The sequence below is a fragment of the Volvox carteri genome, assembly GCF_000143455.1.
Source record: "Volvox carteri f. nagariensis unplaced genomic scaffold VOLCAscaffold_128, whole genome shotgun sequence".
NCBI lineage: Eukaryota > Viridiplantae > Chlorophyta > Chlorophyceae > Chlamydomonadales > Volvocaceae > Volvox > Volvox carteri.
This window is the reverse complement of record NW_003307671.1, coordinates 28025-41849: the sequence shown is the minus strand read 5'-3', so window position 1 is coordinate 41849 and position 13825 is coordinate 28025. Positions and strand designations below refer to the sequence as shown.

At 56.0% G+C, this 13825-nt stretch overlaps 2 protein-coding genes across 2 annotated transcripts in view; both read left to right on the top strand.

The window, feature by feature from the left end:
- Positions 1-669: 669 nt before the first annotated feature.
- Positions 670-4422, top strand: VOLCADRAFT_78266 (uncharacterized protein). Its single transcript, XM_002959142.1, has 11 exons — positions 670-1212; positions 1295-1362; positions 1429-1540; positions 1626-1716; positions 1808-1941; positions 2168-2509; positions 2640-2761; positions 2847-3568; positions 3681-3875; positions 4013-4089; positions 4167-4422. Exons 1-8 carry the CDS (start codon positions 746-748, stop codon positions 2855-2857), a joined length of 1347 nt encoding a protein of 448 aa, XP_002959188.1. The 5' UTR covers positions 670-745; the 3' UTR covers positions 2858-3568; positions 3681-3875; positions 4013-4089; positions 4167-4422.
- A 532-nt stretch (positions 4423-4954) lies between these two features.
- Positions 4955-13825, top strand: part of VOLCADRAFT_121781 (uncharacterized protein) — a gene marked incomplete at both ends in the record, with an annotated part of 29432 nt that continues 20561 nt past the window's right edge. The window contains 15 exons of the mRNA XM_002959141.1: positions 4955-5059; positions 6339-6404; positions 6859-6959; positions 7546-7693; positions 7912-8211; positions 8675-8707; positions 9171-9314; positions 9728-10129; positions 10537-10647; positions 10859-11188; positions 11684-11773; positions 12172-12291; positions 12638-12790; positions 13090-13232; positions 13632-13809. Of these exons, the coding sequence (XP_002959187.1) occupies positions 4955-5059; positions 6339-6404; positions 6859-6959; positions 7546-7693; positions 7912-8211; positions 8675-8707; positions 9171-9314; positions 9728-10129; positions 10537-10647; positions 10859-11188; positions 11684-11773; positions 12172-12291; positions 12638-12790; positions 13090-13232; positions 13632-13809 (2424 nt within the window). The remainder of the gene's footprint in view (positions 5060-6338; positions 6405-6858; positions 6960-7545; positions 7694-7911; positions 8212-8674; positions 8708-9170; positions 9315-9727; positions 10130-10536; positions 10648-10858; positions 11189-11683; positions 11774-12171; positions 12292-12637; positions 12791-13089; positions 13233-13631; positions 13810-13825) is intronic.

Here is a 13825-nt window from a genome sequence, read left to right as displayed (position 1 = left end):
GAAACCTTACCACCACTGCCTCCTTAATTAGCCTGGGTTGCAAAGGGAATTAAAACCTAGCCGGCCCCTCGCTCCTTCGTGTTGTCCCCTTTATGTTGGTGCTGCGTTCAATCCTGGTGCATTACCAAATTACTTGCATATCCTCATTTACGCGACTTTCCTTTCACAGAAGCGGACTTATGCGCGCGCCCACAGAAAGAGGGTTCCAAATTGCGCCAAACCTGGAAGTTTCAACTCGCTTAGGATTAGTTATAACGGCCCATAGGTCTAAGTCAGACTTCGCGAGGGCATAAAGCCACTAAATGGAATTTGACGTGCGCGTGGCCTCAGCGCTGTACACATGCAGCTCCAACTTGTAACTGCCATAGGACTCCTAATGTCCTACAAGTCTACCCAGACTCTGCAAGGGCTTAAGGCAAAAGGTTTGAAAGCTTCTGACGTGTTCGTGGCCTATGCGCTGTACTTATGCTGCAGCAGTGCCATAACCTCGCTTCCCTCTAAGTCGTAACAAGGACAATTTCAACTTAAATACATAAAAAGTAATAGAGAAAGTAATGGCAGGTTTAATGGCAAGTCAGTCAAAGCCGTACTGCTGTATGCTTGTTGCTTGTTGCGGAGTTTCGCTTCTTGCGTAAGCAAAACGATAGGTTTTGTTGTTAATCGGCCATGTGTTAGGGTAGTTGCCACCGTTGTCGAGCAACGCCTCGGGTCGCTGACAATGAAGACAGGTCGCTGCTGAACCAATATGGGAAATCTATGCGGGAAGCCTGACAACAGCTCACCCAAAGCATCAGTTCCCGTACCACCAACCGTTGCTCAATCCGCTCCTGCTCCGGTCCCTAAGACGCCAGACGTAAGCCCAGCGACTACCCTTCCGACGCCCGCCCCAGCTAAGCCAGCGCCGCCACCGCAGCAGCAAGTCCCACCGCCGAAAGTTGTGGAGGCTATTCCAGCAGTTGCTGACGATAAGTCTCCAGGAAGGCGACGCTCTCAGGACCACGATAACGGGGTCAAGCACGAGGAGATTGAACTAATTAAGCAGAAGTCGGCAGAGCCCATGCCACCAGTTGGAACTGTACCTCCGGCTCCAAGCCCCAGGGCTGTGGTGGAGCCGGCAGCGGAGCGCGCGTCACCAAAGGTGCCAGCCCAACCTGCATCGAGTGGGCCGTTGCCCTCGCCACCTAGTGCTTCGGCAGCGCAATCTCGGCCGGGGTGAGGAATAGCTAATATAGCTAGCTGTCTCCGCGAAGAGCGGGGATCAACGGCACCCTGTTGGGATGCTTGCCCACTTCAGGTCCAAGCTGCGAACGGACGTGAAGCTCCGTGATGTTTATAAACTAGGAAAAACTCTGGGTACCGGAGGTGGGTCTAAGGTGAATCATCTCTGGTAAAATTGGCGAACAGAAACTTGATAGGTTCGGTTTGCAGGTTTCTCCGTCGTCAAGCTTGCTTCCGATCGCTTTACCGGCGTTGAATACGCATGCAAGATTATGGCGCTGCCTCCTGTCGGCCAGGAGGTCGGGGAGAATGAGAATACTCGGTAGGGTCGAGTTGCGGCTGGCATCGGGGGCTAGACAAGTCATCGTCGGCAGCCATAACTGTGCTTGCCTTGTATGTTTTTTCAGTGAGGATATTTTCAAGGAGATCGACCTTCTGTGCGGTATGAACCATGAAAACGTTATTTTCCTGAAAGAGTATTTCGAGGAGGGCAACAAGGTGAGAGGGCACTTCGCTTGGAACCCATACCTGCCATGCGTGCTGGCGCATGCTGTCATGAATCTTTATTTTCGTTTACTCCATGTGGCAGGTGTACCTGATCACCGAGCTCCTGACTGGTGGCGAGCTGCTGGAGGCTGTCCTCAAGCGGGGGAGTTACACGGAAGCGGAGGCGCGGTTGTGCTTCGTTCAGGTCCTCCGTGGTATTGAATATCTACACAGCAAGTAAGGCCCTGATAATGCGCTGTCGTCCTTGGATTCTGGCCCCGTGGGTTCTGTACACTGGGTCTGCATGCAAGCAAAGATGGGAAAATTATGGGATGTAACGACGCGCCGGCATTTAGGGATTGTGAAGGATGTGGGGCCAAGGTCTAGAGTTGCATGCTTAGCCATCAGGTTGTTGGGGTTTCCGTGCAGGTGTGACGTGACAATCTTGCCATTTCTATTGCAGGAACGTGGTGCACCGCGACCTGAAACTAGAGAATCTTTTGTTAGCGAAGCAGGACGACATCAGCCTGGTGAAAATTGCAGACTTCGGGCTTGCAAAGCATGCAGTGAATGGAATGCAAACGATCTGCGGCACGCCGCAGTATGTGGCGCCAGAGGTGATTGTGGGCGCCAAGGGACACGTGTACGGCCCAGGTGTGGACATGTGGAGCGCTGGCGTCGTCCTTTACATCCTGCTTGGAGGTTATCCGCCCTTCTGGAGTGACAGCGAGCCACAGCTGTTCGATATGATCCGCAAGGGCAAGTACAGCTTCGGAGACCCGGTTTGGAACAAGGTGTCGGAAAGGTGCGCAGGGAATCATGCGTGCCAAAAGGTGACTACGGCTAGGTCTGCCTTGTAGGAAAGCGGGTGTTTGACCCAAGTTAGGTTATGCTAATCCGGCATACATCGCATCGTTTTTTCCGCCTCCCAACAGCGCCAAGGATTTGATTCGGAAGCTGCTTGTGGTTGACCCCACGAAGCGACTCACTGCCACGGAGGCCCTGCAGCACCAATTCATTCTCGAAGGCAATTTCAACCCACCGTCAACGCCGAAAGGTACGTTTTCGCAGGTGGCTGAATGACTTTGTCACACATGGCCACTTACATCTAACATCTGAAAACTTCCATCCCACGTGGACAGGGCCACGATGAATGCACAATAGGAGCAGGAGCACGGACACCAAAATTCACGGAGCACGGGTCCTGGAAAGCGCTGAAATACAAAGCAATGGCCGGCATATATGCGTAATAAATAGGCCTGGAAAAGGGGAGCGCGCATGACAGCGTACGAGAAGTCGTAACGTCAAGGGTTAGCCAGCTAGTCGGACACTGCGATTTGGCTGCGAACGGTAAATTGTTGGAGATGAGCCTAGCTAATTGCGCAGATAAGGTGTGCAACGTGTCTGCTTGGGGTTTTACTCTTCTGTGGTCTGTGTGGTACACAGTTACATGGCCGCATAGAGAGCGTGGGCTGCGTGGTGATGTCAATTCGCTTACTGATTTCTGACCTCGTGGCGTCGGAATTGTTCAAGTACAATTTGTTTGATGAAGTTCTTGAACATGGCGTGGGCGCTTGTATAGCCCCGACAAACCCTAGCGATACGTGGAAATTAAATTGCTATCGACCAACTTTCCGACAAACTCTCCCATCCAACCATTGTCAGACCAAGCAGCCCTTTTATCGTGGCGCATCGCAAATATACAGCAAACGTTCAAACGTGCTTGCGCACAGCATCCGATTCATCAACAGCGTCACAATATCCGCATATCCCAAGGAAAACTCTTTCCAGCAGTCGCCAGCTCCAGATCACCGGGCACGGCCGCGTCCGCGCCCACGTCCACGCCCACGACCTCTCCCGACAGCTGCATGTGTTGGAAGATGTCGGATGCGTTAGGGTGCATCGTGCCGGAGCCGACAGCCAATAGGGTGCACATGGGCCTTGCCATAGCACCGACTTACGCAATGATCTCTTACCTGTCCGGACCTTTGTCGGCCGTTGCTTTGGCTTGTCGATGTCAACAAGGAGGGTGTCCAGGTTCAGACTGTCCGGCAAAATGTAGTACCGAATGTTGTTCCCCCGGACGCTAAGGTGGTCCATGCTGACAGGGTTTTTTCCGCGTGGAGTTAACTTCACAGCTTTGAGGTGTGTGTTCATAGCGATGTCTACACCTGCAGGTTGGGCAGGCGGCGCCAAACACAGCAATGCGTCCTCACATATTACCCAACACCCCATCCATATGAAGTTTACTTCAGCTAATCCTTTCCGGTTATATGCAAAGCGCAGGCGCACACTAGCTCACGCGCACCTGCAATCGTCCCTTGGATAACAGTTCCATTCTTAAGCTCAATTTGAACTGTCTCGTTCGCCAGCTTCATTAGAAAACTGTGGAGGCCAAGCTGTAGTCAACGACACCGAACCGCATGCAACGTTCCAGCGCAGACCTCTAAAGCTCTGCTTACCGCACAAGCTTCACCATCTTCTCAGGCGGGCCTTCACGGCCCAAACGCTAATACCGCCGCCTGCTGGGCTTTTCGGGAAGCGCACACTGAGATCGCTAACTACTCCCCTAGTTTGGGGTATTCAGGTCACGTCAACAATTGAAATGAAGCAGTTTGCATTCACACGTAAGACTCAATATAGGATGCGCGTTTCAAGTCCGTCAAGTCTGCGGAAGCAAATAAATTGTACGACGCTTTGTTGAGGCTTTGGTATGCTGTAACTTCGGTATCTGAAATTATCAGACCTGACATCCATATATCCGCAGGCTAGCTAGGATGCATCCCTGGTCAGCCAAGGCCTTTGGGGGCCTTACGTCGAAGCCTCTTTTCCTTGCGGTTCTAAGTCATGGAACCTGCATCACCCCTGACACAGTTGGATAGATAGGGTGGGTTCCATTTTCTTGGGTCGCGTCCACAATTATCAGGCCCTTAATCCTTAGCCGTGGTCGTTGGGGCCATTTGTGCTTGCTGGAGCTCGAAAGCACCTAGTAAACAAGGAAGACCAGACCTGCACGAACGTTTGACCGTATTCTTGTCGCTGGCTGACCATTCGCACTTCTTCCCACACCAACATGTCACTTTGCGTAAGAACGGCCGCGGCCTAGCTGCTATGCCCTGGTTCTCCGCAAATGTGCACACTGTGGGGTTAGGATCTGGCCTGACGGCGACAATCGAAGCAGCACCAGCACGTGCTACCTCGGCCTGAGCCCAAGCTCAGCTGAAGGTGACGCAGCGCTGGCCGAGTGAAAATGGAGGATCTCGCAACTCGTTGCCTCAAATATGGAGACGTAATCTACTTAAAAACCGATGGCAAGCAAGCCTTCGTAAGCGCGCAAGACCGTTCTACACCCCAGGTACGGTGGCATGCTACACTTGCTACCTTGCGGCTCATGAGCCTCCTGGCTCGTCTGGGCTGCACGCGTCCTTACGAGTCTAGCTTGAAACACCATCATTATCATCGCTACCTTTCAGTGGCTTTGCTTTGTGATGAAAGTACCTGCCCTGGAGATTTAGAATTCACCTCCATGGAATGTATGGCCTGCAACCCTTCACCACAGCGCCCTCGTATCGTGCCCCGTCATTATTCACCGGAACGATAAGCCACCAGGCCACCGTTCGAAATCATGCAATTGAGCTCCACTGTGCAGCGCATGCGGGGAAATATAGTATCCCTTGCCATTGAAATCCCCTTGCGGCGTTAGGGGAATGCGCTTGAAGGCTTCCACCGTGTGTTGTGGATAGATCCACTTGGCTTGGGTATTTGGTGGACGCATGCTAGCATGTCCCAGCCAAGCACACCCTCCGGGGGCAGTGTGCACCCCACGGGGCAGCGGCAGTCCATTGAAAGCTTCACTGCGGCCGCGAGGCGGAATGGAAGCAGCTATACCGCATGCTAAACGCTACTGCTTGGTCGTTCTGTGTCCATCCCCGGGTGTTAGTCGGTCTGTCTGTCTGCCCATTGGTGTTTGGTCGCTGCTCGGTGACACCAGCACCCCGTCAGGCGCATCAGGTGCAATACGGCATTACATGACGTGACGCGACACGATGTGGGGATGCTGTGATGTGACACGTGGCAATAACACTACTACTAATTGTCACATGGGAAGCTTGTGATCTTCCATTAATCTTTTGCCTCCCCCTGATAATCAACAAGACCGGGCAGGGTGATCCAATTTACCAATGCTTATTTCCTGTCCAATATTTTTCTTTTGTGGTTTGGTGTGGCACGAACCGCATGGGTGACGATATGCCACAATGCATTACTGGTCATTTCCTCCCTTTAGAACCACAACCACGATCACAACCACGATTACGGATGGACAGGTGGAATTGAGTTACTGTGGTAGCGGGAAGGTGGCAGTGTCAGGAGGCATTTGGACGGCCCTACCTGCTGCGAGCCGTTCTGTCCGCCTTGGCAGGGGCTGCCCGTGGCTCTCTGAATTGACAGCCTCTGCCTCTGAAACTAATCCGAACCTAATCAATGCACCTTCCTCCCATCGTTTGCACATCTGAGCATGTCTTCTCAACCCCCAAACACACACAAACAAACAAATAAACACAACGACCCGGGTCAGATGAGTGTATGCAATTCCCCTCTCCCCACTGCCCCCTTCCCCTCCAACTTTTCTCCAGGTTCGTACAGAGGAGTTGGCGGATGGGGCGGACAGCCCTCCGGACCTGAAGGATTGCCTATTTGAGGTTCGTTTGTGGTGGGGGGAGAGGGTGAAAGAGCGGAGGGGTAACGGGATCGGTGGGCATTGTTGCTCCACAGTGGTGGTGGGCCACATAGTGGTGATGAGCATCAGGGTGGTGGTAAAATAGAGGTCAGTAGCCGTGTTGAAGAAGCTGAGGAACTTAGAGAGGTACCATGTGTGTCTGTATATATATGTGTGTGTATAGGTCGGCGGGTGTTGACAGGCTCATTTGGCCATTCGGCCCCATTCAGCAGATTAGTGATAAGTGGTCCGGGTGATAAAATGGTGTTTTCTGCGGTTGATGATCGGCAAGCGAGCTGCCAGCTGCCGGCCGCAAGCCACGTACAACCTACTGCTACTAGTGCCAAACCAACTGCTAATCCTCTCATTGCCGCTTCTGCTGCTGCTGCTGCACTGCAACCGCTCCCTCCCCTCCTGATGTGTGTGTGTGTGCCTAGGTCACCAAAAAGTACCAGTACACTCAGAAGAAGAGCCTCGTTCTAGAACTTACTCGGAATGGGGTGGTACCCGAGGAGGCCCTGGCCTCGGATTCGGTCAGGTAGGGGGGCTGAAGGCGGGGGGAGGGGTAAGGGGGGGGGCGGGGGGTAACGGGTAACGGGAGATTGATTGAGGGGGGTGGATGGGGGATTTGGGAGCCCGAGGGGGATCTTTGCGGGAAAGTCAAGCTATTGGCAGATTGGGGGTTATTGGGAAGTTATATTGGAAGGGGGATTCCCAGAGGGCGGCCCCTGCTGAAGGCTGAAGGCGCAATACACGAGGACTAGGGGAAAAAGGGCGTCAGAGGTGAGGGTGGGAAATGTTTAAAATGTGCGTGTATGGGGGTGTTAGGGGAGGATACTTTTACAATACCATTATGGACACTGAAGCTTTCTATCGTGGTTTACTTTCGCACGGACCACGCCTTCACAAACACACACACACGCACATATGCGCACAAACCGCTTCCCTCGCACGAGCTTCCTCTCATGCTATCTCACACTGGGCAGCTTGGGCTCTTGTAAGCCCCATTTCCACCCCACCCCTCCCATTTCCACCCCATTTTTGGACGCCGGCAATAACATCCTGGACTTTGCATGCAACCGCACCCATCCCCCACTCCCCACCCACCCCACCTCCCCTTACAGCGGCTTTGGTGAAGTGTTATCCGCCACTATTGCGGAGCCCAAGCTCCGACAGAAACTCATACTTCTGTTCGACGCCTATCAGCGAGAGCAGCGGACCAACCGCAATGAGTTCCGACAGGTGGTTGGAGAGTCCGTACTGTACGGTCAGGTACGACAGTTGGATGGGCTACGGGGCGGGGGCCTTGTTGGGTGGTTGTAGGTAATCGGTTGTGCAGGGGTGGGGTGACGCCCGTGGCTGCATCCCCGGGCTCCTTCTCGTCTCCTGGCTCTCCTCTTCCCCTTTGAAAACACCCCTCAAAATCAAACCAAAAGCTCTCCCAAACCCCCAAAACACACATACACACACACGCATACATACATGCACAGGTGATCCAGCTCCGCCACGTGCCCACCGGCAAGTTCGTGACCATTAAGCGCACCGCAGCTGATGTGGAGCGGGGCGCCCTCAAGGTGGTGTTGGAGGAGGGGGGCCAGGAGGGCTCCTGGTTCCAGGTGTTCTCCGGATACCGCACCAAGCCCGAGGGCGGCAAGCTGATGCCGGGGGAGGTGGTGGCGTTCAAGGGACTCGCGTTCAGCGGCAACGGACTGCACGTGTCGGCCGGGGATGTGCGGGATCCAGCCATGCTGCCCGTGGACAGACACCCGTACGTCACAGCGTTCAAGGAGGTACGGGATGTTGGGTTTTGAGAGTGTAGAATAAAAGGCCACGGATGTACGGCTATTGTACGGGACATCATCCATAGATATACGGCGGGGCGGGAAAGTATATAGCTTGGTAAGGGGTTGCGCGGGGCAAGGTCGGGTGCTCTAGAGCTGTTTCATTTCGCGGGGTAAGTGGGGAGGTTGGGGATGTTAGGGTCCCAGGCTCAAATGACGGCAGGCCTAGGTGGCAAAGTCAACCAGATCACTCTCCCCTGCGGGCTGCGACATAAGAATAACTTCTTTCTTTCCACATTTTCCATGGATCCATCCTCGCTCCGAAACCAACCCACCCACCCGCCCTCCTCCATAGTTTACCCGACCCTGCATTGGGATTGTGTCCCATCTCACTTTCCGTCCGCCCACCTCAACCTCCCCCCGCCCTCCTCCCTTTCTCTCGACCTCCTCCACCCTGACATTGCCCCCACAGGTCTGCGCTTCCCCCGACGTGACGTCCTTCAAGGTGATCCCCTTCAGCATGCACGAGCGCGTGTTCCCGGGACTCAAGGACCGACTATGTGGCCTGAACGCCGTGTCGATACAGGCGGGTCTGGTCTGGGGGAAGGAGGGGGGAGGGGATTAGGGGGGTGCGGCTGGAGAGGGTTTCGGAAAGGTGGGGCTGGTGAGGTGTGTAGAATAGGGCGAGGTGTACATTCACATGCACACTCACTTTCACTTACATACTCATGTGCAATACTCGACCTGCTCCAGCGCTCTCTTTCCCTCCTGCCACATACACCTGGGAACACCCAACCACCGAATCCCTGACCTCCCTACCCGACTTGAACCCATTCCCATTCCCCATTCCCATTCCCTTCCTCACCCCGCTCAATTCCCAGCTTCCCCAGTCATCATCATCCTTCCTTATCCCCAACGCCCTTTTGCAACATGTCCGTCCCCCTTTTCGGCCCCCTTCCTCTGTTCAGGATCTCGTGGCTAACACCGTATATATCAACTTCCTCGGCGCCATCAATGACAAGTTCCTGTACTTCCAGAACCCCCTCACCCGACCCGAACCCAACCGCATTGGCGGACCGGACTGCTGGAGGCTGGAGCTGGTGGCGGAGGGGGTGAGACATGAGACAGGGGACATGCGGGGGGCATGAAAGGGGGGAAAGACGGTCATATGGAAAGGTGGTGGGAGGGAGGATCTAGGGGGAAGGTCAACCTAGATAGGTTCACCGTAGGCGGGGATTGGGGTACAGGGGGACTCCTTGGCCCAGTTCCCGTTTTACCTCTCCCGCTTCTGCTAACCTAACCCTGCCGCCTGCCGTCACTTTCGCACTTGGAGTTGGGGTCTTGTTGAGACGGTACCCGTGACCTCCGCACACTCACGCACCCACGTGGCTGTCTCTGACTTCAACCCCCCATCTTGTCGAGGTACCTCTCCTTCCCACCCATACCCATTCATCCTTGTTTACCTACCTGTCTCGGCCTCCGTGTCCTCGCTCCCTCGCCTCCCGTACATCCCGTTTCATGACAGGGATTTTGGAGCGGCATGCCGCTGAGTCACGGCTGCACCATCCGCATTCGCCACCTGGCCACCGGCACATACCTGGCGGCACTCTCCAGCAAGGCCAAGGAGGCGGCCAGGGCGTGGAGGGCCAGGAAGGCGGCCTTGGCGACTGGTCCCGGAGGTGCAGGGGGGGGTGGGCCAGGTGGTGAGGGCGCGCCTGCCGGCGCTGGTGGCGAGTTCGGCGGCGGAGCCGGCGCCGCAGCCGCGGCTGCCGCTGTCAGCGGCGGTGGCGGGGGGGAGATGCAGAACGTGCTTCACAGCGCGGACGAGGACGTCTTGTACGATGAGGCGTTCCGGTTGGTGCTGACGAAGCGGTACGGTGTGCCAGACACGCTGTGGGAGCTGCACACGTTTACCAAGGAGGAGATGGTGCGTTTGCGCGGGTGCCTTCTTCCGTTAAACCGTGAAACCGAAACTATGTGTGTGTGCATGTCGCGGGGACCCGCTCCGTGCATTGCTGTTCTGTGCTCTTAGAAGGACACAGTGCATAGAGGAGCCGAGCAGAGGGGCAGCAGCAGTAGCAACAGCAGCTAGTAACGGCTGAAGCTGCAACCGTAACGGCCTGCATTTCATCGGGCATCAGGAAAGCCCCCTTCAGTTGGTAGTGTATGTATGTCCAGCTTTGCTACATACCAGCCATCCAACAACCTGATCTACCCACTCACTTTTCATCCTCCCCCACCCGTCCTCCTTCTCCCTTGACTTCCCTTCCCCCTTCTCCCCCTTCTCCCCCCTCCTTCTTCTTCTTCTTCTTCTTCTTCTTCCTCTTCCCCCAGCTTGGCGCCAAGGTGTATGCCTTCTTCAAGCATGTGACTACCCAGTTCTGGCTTAGTGGTGCCGGGCCCCCCATACCCGCCCAGCCCAGCGAGGATCCGGATGACCCCCAGGTCCGTAGAGCTAGTAGTAGTAGTGGTGGTGGCGGTGGTAGTGGCGGCGATAATGGTGGTATCGGTGGTGATGGTGATGGTTGTGAAGATAACGAAGGGTATGGAGAGAGCGATCCGGTTGATTCAGTTGATCCTATTGATTTAATTAATCCTGTTGGTGATGGTGATGGTTTTCGTGATGGTGATGATGGTGGTGGTGCTACTGCCGCAGCCGGCAGCAGCAGCAGTAGCAGGGGCCGCCAACGCGGTCCGGCATCCTCCCGGGGCAGTTCGCCAGGACAGGGATCCGAATTGGAATTCATTACTATTGCTAGTACGGCTGCTGGTACTGTTAGTACGGCAAATGTTGCGGCCACTAGCACCATTATTGGTCGTGGTATTGGTAGTGGTCGTGGTGGTGGTGGTGGTGTTTTCGGACTGGAAAGTCCGGGATTACCGCCGGGTCGTTGGGCATCAGGCCGAGTTCGCCGCGACAACACCACAGCAGCAGCAGCAGCAGCTGGCAGTGCGGCCGCTTCGGGCTTCGGTGTCAACGACGGTGGTGCGGTTGATCTTGGTGGTGGTGGTGATGCTGGTGGTGGTGGTGACGCCAAAGGAGGAGCAGGAAGGCGGGAGCTCGCTGTGCCGGGCGCGGCTGTGTCCGAGGTGGGGGCAGGGGTGGGGGATGGGGGCCGCGGGGGCGGTACACACCCCCTCCCCGGCCCCCTAACCCCCGCCCCTGCTGTCCCAGGGTACAGGGGGGGATAGGGGGCGGGGAGGGGAGGGTCTCCGTAACAGGGGGGAGAGTTACAGGGAGGTCCCACTCCCCGTATACCGCCTCACATGCACCTCATAACAATCACCCACCACCCCACCTTGGTAGCCATGCAGGTATAGCACCTTCTGGCTCGGCATCTCGACAGCTTCGTTGTCCCCGGGGCCCTATATGCCCTCGCACTGGCAGCCCAACCCCCTTCCTGTTCCCCTGCTCCCGTCCACCTCCTTCCACCCCTGAACCCCCCTCCCTACTTCACTTCTCAAACGTCCACACACACAGGAGGAGCAGATGTATCCGGTGGTTCATCCGGAGAAGCTGGAGCGCAACGTCATGTTGGTGGTCAAGGTGCCGGAGGAATTCACATCAAAGGTGTGTGTGTGTGTGTGTGTGGGAAGCCGGTAGGCGGCAGGGCGGGTGACTTCCAGTTGCAAAGGTATTTTCGACGATCTGTCTATCAGTCCATGTTTCTCTTTCTCGTTGGCGCCTTCCCTTGTAAGGCTTTGTTGGGACCCCCTTGGCAACAGATGGCGTCAGCTGCTGCAAACCTTCCCAGTAACACAACGCAGTTGACAACCCCCCACCCCTTTCGCACATCCTCCTGTCCCTGGTTTTCTTGTCTTGCCCTGCATTCTACCCAGCCTAACAAGGTTTTCCCTCCTGCCTTACTCCCTGCCGTACACCCCCGAGCTCCTTTCCCCCCTTCATTGATGTCCTGTCACCCCTTTGTGCACCTGCCCCTCTCCCCCGCATGTTTTCCCTTCCCCTAGATTTCCGACTTGTCCCGGGTGATGTCCCAGCTGAAGGACTTGCGGCACGTGCTGAACAAGGAGAAGATACCGCCCGAGCAGGAGCTTCTGGAGCTGGTGGCAAAGGGGCAGGAGGCGGAGGTGGGCACGGAAGAGGGGGGGAATGTGGGCGGAAGGGGGAAAGGAGGGTCACCGCGGTGTGTGGTGTGTATATATATACACTTGTGTGCGTTCGTATGTGCAAGCGTTATTGTTGGATTGAAAACTTTGCACATCAGGAAAAATGCAGAGCGAGCGCATAATTTCTGTACTAATGCCGCATTGCAAGCTTAGAACGTGCGTACGTGTATTCGGCGTGTTGACGTGTGTGTATGTGTGTGTTACACCTGGAGCTGCGTTGCTCTCCAACCTCCAAGCTTACTTACCTTTCCCCTCCAATTTCCTTCGCTCCCTCGCTTCCCATAATCTCCCCTCCCCTCCCTGCCAGGCTCTCGCCCGCATGGCCGACACTCAGTACCCTGACAAGTTCCGTCAGCGCTACCCCGCCCTCAACCGCTCCCTCAAGGACCTGGTGCGCTGGATGGACAAGAACACGTGGAGCGAGGCGGCGGACGCGGCGTCACCCCACCTCGAGTATCAGGTACGGGGAGGCGCCGGGGAAGGTTGAAAACGTGGGGGTATATGTGCAGGCTTGGGCGTGTGGAGAGTCCGATGCGGCTGTATTTGCTGTGTTACCAGCAGCCCAGTACACGATGGAACACAGAGGGGGGGTGTTCCACCATCAGCGCAGTTTCGGGAGTGGACACGGTCAGGGGGCCCCCCTTGTTGGCTCTGTGGACTGCAGCCGCTGTCCTCATCTCGTGACGTGTGTGGTGTCCACCACACATATCCACCATACTCTCCCCCTCTGTCCTCTCCCCGTTTTCTTCCTTCCTTCAGGCGCTGCTTCGGGAGTTGGGCTTGATTGACTTGTTGGTGCAGTACATGGATGCGGCCCGTGTACGGCTGTTTGCCACCAGTGGCAAGCTGAGGGGCACTCGGCTGGGTGGCTGGGTGGTGGAGAGCGGGAAACGCTGCCACAGGTGTGTGTGCTGGTGGGGGATTGGAGGTCAGGGGCCCCAAGGGGTGAAACGGTGTCGGAGTTTGAAGGTGGCTGGAGAGGGGGCTGGGTGGCGGGTAGATGAACGGAATGTGAACAAGTGAAAACGTGCGTGCGAGGGGCAATGGTTGGGCAGAGGTGGCGCATGAGCGAGTTGCTAGGTGGTGTGTGGGGGAAGCCTGGTGTGTGGGTAGGTGGCTAGCCTTAGGCCTGCGGGGAAACGAATGACTGCGTTGGGGCGAACGGTCTCCTCCTCTTCATGCAGACATCCTCTTGAAGGCTGCTTGAACGAACATTCCTAGCGTTTGTACCCTATTCCCGCAACACACACACACACACACACACGTGCGGCCGCCACCCCCCACCCCCCAACCCCCCACAGGATCCTTCAGCTGTGTTGTCAGGGTAACGAGCTGAACCAGGCCTACCTGTCCAAGTACGCCGCCATGGTCATGTCCCACCTGTCCTCCCCCCTGACCGCCCCTGACACCCTGGCGGCCATGTACGAGGACAACATGGCGCAGATGCAGACCGTGTCACCCGCCATCGTGGCGGCCAGTGTGCAGCTGATCCCAA

What these genes read in the sequence shown, in the direction of transcription:
- VOLCADRAFT_78266 (XM_002959142.1), top strand. Translation starts at nt 746, where the DNA reads ATGGGAAATCTATGCGGGAAGCCTGACAACAGCTCACCCAAAGCATCA. An exon ending in AAAAACTCTGGGTACCGGAG is followed by an intron (nt 1,363 to 1,428) that starts GTGGGTCTAAGG and finishes TTCGGTTTGCAG; the next exon opens with GTTTCTCCGTCGTCAAGCTT. An exon ending in TGGAACAAGGTGTCGGAAAG is followed by an intron (nt 2,510 to 2,639) that starts GTGCGCAGGGAA and finishes GCCTCCCAACAG; the next exon opens with CGCCAAGGATTTGATTCGGA.